Below are 9,384 nucleotides of genomic sequence, written 5' to 3' on the forward strand. Positions count from 1 at the left end.
TCCCAGCACCTAGGAGGCAAAGTCAGGGGGATCTCTATGAGTTTAAGGCCAGCCTGGTCTACAGAGCTCATTCTAGGACAGCCAGGGCTACACAAACCCTGACTTAGAAAACCTAACCAACCAAAATTATACAGCTGTGTACTTCCTCTGTTGCCTAAGTTCCTGTACCAGGGTACGGTTTTGTTCTCTGCTTCCCACAGTTGCCTGCGTGCTAAAGGGCTAGTCAAGTATTCACTAATTACTTTTTAACATTTATTTATTTTTGGTTTGTGTGCATGCGTGTTTGTTTCATGTACATATACTGCATGCATTCTTGGTGCCTTCAGAGATCAGAAAAGGACATCGAATCCCCAGGAACTGGAGTTTTAGAGTTGTGAGGTACCACATAGGAGCTGGGAACTGAATCCAGGTCCTTTGCAAGAGTAGTAAATGCTTTTTTTCTTAAAGATTTTTTTTTTATTTATTATGTAGTATTCTGCCTGCATGTATATGTGCTCGCCAGAAGATGGCACCAGATCTCATTATAGATGGTTATGAGTCACCCTGTGGTTGCTGGGAATTGAACTCAGGACCTTTGGGAGAGCAGCCAGTGCTCTTAACTGCTGAGTCATCTCAGCTCCTAAGACATCTGTGAAGGAATGATTTATTTTCAAATTTTAAATCTTGCTTTAAGAATTTGTTGCATAGACTGGAGAGATGGCTCAGGGGTTAAGAGCACTGACTGCTCTACCGAAGGTCCTAAGTTCAAATCCCAGCAACCACATGGTGGCTCACAACCATCCGTAATGAGATCTGACGCCCTCTTGTGGTGTGTCTGAAGACAGCTACAGTGTACTTACATATAATAAATAAATAAATCTTTAAAAAAAAAAAGAATTTGTTGCTGTCTTAAGCGAGACAAATGTTATAAAGAGGCATAATTGTGGCAAGTGTTTGGTTTCTGCGTTAGTAACTGTCTATATCTATAGTAATTTACCTTTTTCCTCCTTAGCTTGCCAAGAAATATCATCCAGACACAAATAAGGATGATCCCAAAGCCAAGGAAAAGTTCTCCCAGCTGGCAGAAGCTTATGAGGTAATATGACTTGTGTGGCCGTTAGCCTTTGTGAACACATCAGAGTCAATACTGCACAGGACAGCTTGGCATATCATGTAGTCCAGTGTGGTGTTGTGTCCCTGCTAATTCTGCTACCTTAGACTCTAAATGAAGGAAAAAGGCTGGTGAGATGATTCAGTGGGTATCTACCTGCTGCCAAGCCTGATGGCGTTTAGTCCTCAGGATCTGCATGGTGGATAGAGATGCAACTTCCACAGATTGTCCTCTGATCCCTACTGAGTTCCTTAGCATTTGAACACTCATGTGTGTACACAAAAGAAACAGGTGGAATTTTTGAAAAAGAAAAGAAGCCTGAGGTAGTGGCATATATGTAACTTAGCACTGGTGAGGCTGAGGACTGAAGGAGTTCTGTAAGGCTAAGCAGGGCTATAGTCTGCTTTAATATAAACAAAACAAGAACAATGTTCATCTGATCAATAAAGGTCCTCGGGTAATTCTTATTGATAGCTGATCTTGGGACATCCCAGTTAGACTGATTTCATCAGTCCTCATTTGATGACTTAAGTTAGCAATTGTAAAAGTAGATCATAAACACACAGGAAAAATACAAGTATCTGTGAAAGAACCATTGGCCAGTTACAGAACCATTGACCAGTTACAGAACCATTGACCAGTTACAGAACCATTGGCCAGTTACAGAACCATTGGCCAGTTACAGAACCATTGACCAGTTACAGAACCATTGACCAGTTACAGAACCATTGACCAGTTACAGAACCATTGGCCAGTTACAGAACCATTGACCAGTTACAGAACCATTGACCAGTTACAGGACCATTGACCAGATACAGGACCATTGACCAGTTACAGGACCATTGACCAGTTACAGGACCATTGGCCAGTTACAGAACCATTGACCAGTTACAGGACCATTGACCAGTTACAGAACCATTGACCAGTTACAGAACCATTGACCAGTTACAGGACCATTGACCAGTTACAGGACCATTGACCAGTTACAGGACCATTGGCCAGATACAGAACCATTGACCAGTTATAGGATTATTGGACAATGACTATTTGTCTTACTTAGGTTTTTTGTTTTGTTTTTTTGATTTATTTTATGTATGTGAGCACACTGTCGCTGTCTTCAGACACACCAGAAGAGGGCATCGGATCCCATTACAGATGTTTGTGAGCCACCATATGGTTGCTGAGAATTGAACTCAGGACCTCTGGAAGAGTATTCAATGATCTTAACCAGTGAGCCATCGCTGCAGCCCCTTAGTTAGGGTTTTTATTGCTGTGAAGGGAGACCATGGTCACAGCAGGCCTTCATGGTGCTGGAAGGGTAGCTGACCGTTCTGCATCTGGATCAGCAGACAGCAGGAAGAGAAAGCAATACTGGGGCTGGCTTCTGAAACCCCAAAACTCACTCTCAGTGACACACTTCCTCCAACCAGCCCACACCTAATAGTGTCACTCTCTATGGGTCTGTGGGGCCATTTTCATTCAAATTACCATAGCATTCCTTGACTATCCCTAATGGGTCCTGCATGTGTCAGGGTTTATAATGTTCAAGGGACTAGATAGCAACGTGTAAAGAGTCACAATTCAGTAAGTATGAAGGTTTTATTGCCGTCAACCTTAGCTAATCTGTGCTAGAGCTTTCTAGAGAAGTAGAACTACTAGGATATAGGCAATCATAAGAGATTTATTAAATTGGATCATAAGATCAGCTGCTGAGCCGGGCTGTGGTGGCGGCGCACGCCTTTAATCCCAGCACTTGGGAGGCAGAAGCAGGCGGATTTTCTGAGTTCGAGGCCAGCCTGGTCTACAGAATGAGTTCCAGGACAGCCAAGGGTACACAGAGAAACCCTGTCTCGAAAAACCAAAAAAAAAAAAAAAGAAGAAGAAGAAGAAGAAGAAAAGAAAAAAGATTAGCTGCCGAGGGATCGGAGAGATGACTCATTAGTTATAAGCATTCTAGAGGACCCAGGTTCAATTCCCAGCACCCACTTGGTAACTCACAACCATCTATAACTCCAGTTTTAAGGGATGCAGTACCCTCTTCTGGCTTTTTTTTTTTTTTCTTCCTCCCTGAGACAGGATTTCTCTGTGTATCTCTGGTGTCCTGGAACTTGCTCTGTAGACCAGGCTGGCCTTGAACTCACAGAGATCCACCAGCCCTTGCCTCTCAGTGTTGGGATTAATAGTATGCATTACCACACCTGACCGTCTTCTAGCTTCTGAGAGCACCAGGTACACAAGTAGTATACAGACATAAATGCAAGCAAAATACCATACACATAAAATTATTACTGTTTTTAAGACAGGGTGTCTTTGTACCCTGGATGGCTGGAACTCATAGACATTTGCTTGCCTCTGCCTCCCAAGTGTTAACCAGGCTCATAAAAATTATTTGTAAAAGAGATATGCTGCTGAAGAGCCCATGGTGGCACCTACAGGCTGTAGCATCAGAAAAACTGGTAGGTGCTCAGTCTAAAGCTAGAAGCCTCTAAATGGGAGGCAGTGACAGTAACCCAGTCTGGAGCTGCAGGCCTGCGAACCCCTGAGAGTGGCTGGTGCGAATGTGCGTTTTAAAGCTGAAGAAAGGGGCTGGAGAGATGGCTCAGTAGTTAAGAGCACTAGCTGCTCTTCCAGAGGACCTGGATTCAATTCCCAGCAACCACATGGAAATTTATAACCATCTGTAAATCCAGTTTCAGAGGATCCAACACCTTCACACAGGCATACATGCAGGCAAAACACCAAATAAAATAAATACTTCTTTTCCACATTTTTTTCTAGGACACGCAGAGCTACACAGAGAAAGAAATCCTGTCTCAAAACACCAAAAAAAAGCACTATGCTTTACTAGTTTTCTCTCCCCTCCCTTCCCCTCCCCTCCCCTCTTCTCTTCTCTTCTCTTCTCTTCTCTTCTCTTCTCTTCTCTTCTCTTCTCTTCTCTTCTTTTTGAGGTATGGAAGGTTTCTCTGTGTAGTCTTGGCTGTCCTGGAACTCACTCTGTAGACCAGGCTGGCCTTGAACTCAGAACCGCTTGCCTCTGCCTCCTAAGTGCTAGGATTAAAGGCGTGCGCCACCACTGCCCAGCACTTTACCAGTTCTCTAAGAATACCTCAAACCAATGAAGTTGATAGAATTAACCATCATACCATGAAAAGTGTGTTTAATGGCTAATTCTTGTATTTTGTTTTTGAGACAGGGTTTCTCTGTGTAGCTCTGCCTATCCTGGAACTTGCTTTGTAGACCAGGCTGGCCTTGAACTCTGAGGTCTGCCTGCCTCTGCCTCCTGAATGCTGGGGCTAAAGGTGTGCACCACCACCGTCCAGCTGTTCTACATTTAAAAATATTTCTGTTTTTGTGGTGCTAAGAACTGAACCCAAGGCTGTACACATGCTTAACAGATGCTCTAATGCCACTGAGCTCTAATGTGATTTTTGGTTTTTCATTGAAATGGTGTCATCGTGCAGTGCAGGCTGTCTTCAAACTCGTCTTCTTGCCCTAGCCTTCTCACTGGTGGGATTAATTACAGGTATCTCACCACCACGCCTGACCTTTGTAGAATGTTTTGTTTTAGTAGATGTGACAGACTTGTCATGAGCTGTTGTCTGTGTCCCTGAGCCTCAGAAGACCCAGAACTGCCTGATGACCGTGTTATTTTTCATCAAAGGTGTTGAGTGATGAAGTGAAGAGGAAGCAGTATGATGCTTACGGCTCTGCTGGCTTTGACCCTGGGGCCAGCAGCTCTGGGCAGGGCTACTGGAGAGGAGGTCCCTCTGTTGACCCTGAGGAGCTGTTCAGGAAGATCTTTGGGGAGTTCTCATCTTCTGCTTTTGGTGATTTCCAGAATGTGTTTGATCAACCTCAGGAAGTAAGTTTCTTTTTCTCCTTTATTTTTGAGAAAGGGTCTTACATTCTAGCCCTGGCTGTCCTGGAACTCTCTATGTAGACCGGGCTGGCCTTGAACTCACAGACATTTGCCTGCCTCTGTCTCCCAAGTGCCAGGATTAAAGATATGTGCCATCATGCCCAGTGTTCTTTATTTGAAAGGATCAACTTTAGGTTAAGTGCAACACAGAACTCTTTTTTAGTTTCTGTTTCTCAGAAAGGCAGTGGGATGATTTAAAGTCAGCCATTTGACAGAAAGTTAGGAGCACTTGAAAAATCCCTTAGGTAGTAATGAACACATACATAGTGATGTCATTATTAATAGCTGCTTAATCAGGCGGCACTGAAGGCCTTAGAATCCATAGTAAACTGGTTCATTTAGAGCAGGGGTTCTCAAACTGTGGATTGTGATATCAAGCCCCTCATTTGGGGCTTGAATATGAGATATCCTGTGTACCAGCTATTTACATTATGATTTATAACAGTAGCAAAATTACAGCTATGAAGCAGCAACGAAATAATTTTGTAGTTGGGAGTCAGCACAACATGCGGAACTGTATTAAAGGGTCACAGCATTAGGAAGGCTGAGAAGCACTGGTCTAAAGTGTGTCCTGTTGCTATAAGTGCTTGGACTAGCAGGAAGATACTGCTGACTCTCTTCCATTGTTTGTCTTAATGAGACATGTCAGAGTTGAGAAAGGAAGAGAAATGATTCATGATCTAAGTTATAGTTATAGATCATTCAAGCTTATTTGTAAATGTTGTTCTAGTTTGCTGTTTTTATGGTTAGATAATACCTGAGACAACCTCAGAAGTAGAGAGTAGGGCTGGAGAGATGTCTAAGAGGTGAAGAGGATGTGCTGCTCTTGCAGAGGACCCAAGTTCAGTTCCCAGTACCCTCATGATGGTGAACAACGTTCTGTAACTCCAGTTCCAGGGTATCTGACTCCTGCTTCTCTCCTCCTTGGGCACTAGACATACATGTGGTGCATATGCATGTAGGCAAAAGATAAAATAAAAGAGGACACAACCCCAGTGACATGAAACCTCTCACCGGACTCTGCCTCTTCAAAGTCTACTACTTCACATTAGCACTGAGTTGGAAATCTAGTGTTAGGCCTTTGGGAGATATTCTAGATTTAGGCCAAGGCAAGTGCTACATGCAGACATTATTCATGTCTTCATTTGAAGAGTACATTTTTACCTAAAACATTTTAGAATCTGTATTTTATATCTATAGATCAACTAAGTAAATATTACCCATTCTTCCCCTGAAAAGTGTATATATACACGTTTGGTACTTCAGAAGTAACTGCAGCTGCTGGCCAGTGCCTTCCTGACCTGAAACAGAGCATCATTGTAGTCATTGTAAAGCTAAGTGACAGGCCATGCCTCACTCTTTCAGTACATTATGGAATTGACATTCAATCAAGCTGCCAAGGGCGTCAACAAAGAGTTCACTGTGAACATCCTGGACACCTGTGAGCGCTGTGATGGCAAGGGGAACGAGCCTGGAACCAAAGTACAGCATTGCCACTACTGCGGCGGCTCAGGCATGGTAAGGATTCCCTCTGTCATCCACCCACCCGTGCTGCTCTGACCCTTTCTTTTCTGTTCCAAGAGATACTTTATTTAAACAGTCCTGGGGCTTGGTCTGGGTCCCATGTCACTATACCAGGCTGCTCTCAAACTGTGTGGGCGAGGATGATCTTGAACATGTAATCCCCCTTCTACTATCTTCTAAGTGCTACTGTTCCACCCTGGCTCTTTTAGGGAGTGGGGATAGGAGGAGGGACAGGCTCTCACTTTTTATTTCAGGTAGACCTTGAACTTACAGCAGCTCTCTAACCTCAGGCTCTTGAATTCTGGAATTATAAGCTTGTGTCATCATGCCTAGTTATAATTCTTAAAAGTGTTTTTTATTATTTTATTATTTACTGTATGCCCACATAGTGTGCTGTGCATGCCCACATAGTGTGCTGTGCATGCCCACATAGGGCACAATTTGTCGTGGTCTGTTCTCTCCCATCATATGAGACCCAGGGAATGAACTCAAGTCATTATGTTTGGTGGCAAGTGGTTTTACCTGCTGGCCATCTTGCCATCCATTTTATATATTTATCTTTTATTTTATTCATTAAGATCAGGTCTCAATGTATATATAGTTCTGGCTGCTCAGGAGTTTGCTGTTTAGACCAGATTAGCTTCAAATTCAGAATTGTTCTTCTATACCATGTGCAGGCATTCCATATTTAGAGTTCTTGTATAGGACTGTTCCTAATTGGTGAACATGTTCTTAGCATGCTCAAAGCTCTGAATTCATATTTTGTTTTGGTTGAGATAGGCTTTAACTCTAGTCTAGTCTGGCTTGGAACTCAATATGTACCTGCCTTTGAACATGATTCAGTCCTTAGCACATACATACGCACACATATTCATTTACAATATTTGAGTGTTGGTATACACCTTTAATTCCAACATTTATGGTCTATAAAGCAGGATCCAGGACAGCCGGGGGTGGAGGTGGGGAATTGTCGTCTGTGCTGGGGTGGTTGTAGGTACTTATACTCCCAGCACTCAGTAGGTACTTATACTCCCAGCACTCAGTAGGCAGAGTCAGAAACATCAGAAGGTCAAGTTTATTCTTCACTACATAGCAAGTTTGAATTCAGCTTTGGCTACATGAGATATCATTTTTTCTTCCACCACCAGAAAAAAAAGTTGAGATTAGCAGTGTGAGGCCCCATCCCTGTTATCTGAGGCAGTGTGTTCTAGAGCAGCATATAAAGAGAAGAGGTCATTCTATCCATGCTCCATCCCTTTCTTCATACCCTTATCTCTCTCACTTGAGATTTGAGATTTCTATTCTTTGAAATTTTTATATATGTATATAATGTATTTAAATTGTTATTCACCCCCCTCATGGGCATAGGGCATGAGCAGAGTCTCATATAACCCAAGTTAGCCTTGATTGAACTCCTGATCTGTCTCAAACCCCCTATATTTTGGGATAATAGACCTGTGCTATGAACTCTTTGGTTTTTTTGTTTCTTTGTTTTTTTCGAGACAGGGTTTCTCTGTGTCACCTTGGCTGTCCTGGAACTCACTCTGTAAGTTCTGTGAGTCCTGGAACTCACCAGGCTGGCCTGAACTCAGAAATCTGCCTGCCTCTGCCTCCCAAGTGCTGGGATTAAAGGCATGCACCACCACCGCCCAGCTTAAATGCCTAATGAAACAGTTTTTTGATAAAACAATGTACCTACATTCTTAGCATTTTTCTCTTCTTCAGGAAACTATCAATACAGGGCCTTTTGTGATGCGTTCCACATGTCGGAGGTGTGGTGGCAGGGGCTCCATCATCACAAATCCCTGTGTGGTTTGCAGAGGAGCAGGACAAGCCAAGCAGAAGAAGCGAATTACAATCCCCGTGCCTGCAGGTGGGCCACTGCCTGGCAGATGGGCCAGCACTGTGTACCTGTTGTCTGCATGATTGTACAGCTAGACATAAGGCCCTGGATGCCCCAGATGAAGGAAGAGCTAGACTCCTTTGTACCAGTCATCTTTACAATGTACCCACTCTGTACTCGTCTTGGGATGCTGCAGCTCCTGTCCCAGTTTTCTGTTCTCTCTTTCTTCTGTCTTCATGCAGTGAGGACCAACATGAACAGGAAACAAGCTATTACATGGTGATACCTGTTAATCCCAGTACTCAGGCAACTAAGGCAGGGGAAGTACAGGTTTGCCTGAAGTCCATAATGAGGTCCTCATCTCCAAAACAAAAGAGGAAACCTGGACAAGTGGGTTTTCCTGGGTAGAAATTGCTGTGGGAGATCCCTATCATAACTGCTATTTGGAACTTTTATTCTAGGAGTTGAAGATGGTCAGACTGTAAGGATGCCAGTGGGAAAACGAGAAATTTTTGTGACATTCAGGGTAGGTGCCTGCCTGTCAGCTTTTGCTAGGTCTTCTTGTCTTGGAGTGGGTGCAGCTGAGATTGTTCATTTTAAGGTAGATGTCTCATGGGCACAGGTGTTGCTGTTCCCAGTTAAAGAAAGGCTGCCTAGGCATGATTATTAATGGTTCTCATGCCCATGTGCAGAGTGTGAAGCTTTCTCACAACACTGACACGTTAGAAACATAGCCAGGCAGTGGTACACATGTCTTTAATCATAGCACTCCAGAGGCAGAGGCTGGTGGATCTCTGAGTTTGAGGCCAGCCTGGTTTTCATTGAGAGTTCCAGGACAGCCAAGGCTACACCAAGAAACTCCATCTTGGGGGAAAAAAAGAAAGAAAGAAGCAGAACAAAAAGATAGAAACATAGAATATAAACCCCAGAACATCTGATGTGTTGTTGTTGTTTCTGTATAAATTGTTGATTAAAGAGCAAATCCTTTTTTAATTTTTTAAAGTTTTT

At 43.3% G+C, this 9,384-nt stretch overlaps 1 protein-coding gene across 1 annotated transcript in view; it reads left to right on the forward strand.

The window, feature by feature from the left end:
- Dnaja3 (DnaJ heat shock protein family (Hsp40) member A3) overlaps window positions 1-9,384 on the forward strand; it is a 16,134-nt gene that overhangs the window by 4,536 nt on the left and 2,214 nt on the right. The window contains exons 3-7 of the mRNA XM_031361141.1: window positions 992-1,075; window positions 4,752-4,952; window positions 6,375-6,527; window positions 8,259-8,406; window positions 8,838-8,902. Of these exons, the coding sequence (XP_031217001.1) occupies window positions 992-1,075; window positions 4,752-4,952; window positions 6,375-6,527; window positions 8,259-8,406; window positions 8,838-8,902 (651 nt within the window). The remainder of the gene's footprint in view (window positions 1-991; window positions 1,076-4,751; window positions 4,953-6,374; window positions 6,528-8,258; window positions 8,407-8,837; window positions 8,903-9,384) is intronic.

Source organism: Mastomys coucha, unplaced genomic scaffold, assembly GCF_008632895.1.
Source record: "Mastomys coucha isolate ucsf_1 unplaced genomic scaffold, UCSF_Mcou_1 pScaffold12, whole genome shotgun sequence".
Taxonomy (NCBI): domain Eukaryota; kingdom Metazoa; phylum Chordata; class Mammalia; order Rodentia; family Muridae; genus Mastomys; species Mastomys coucha.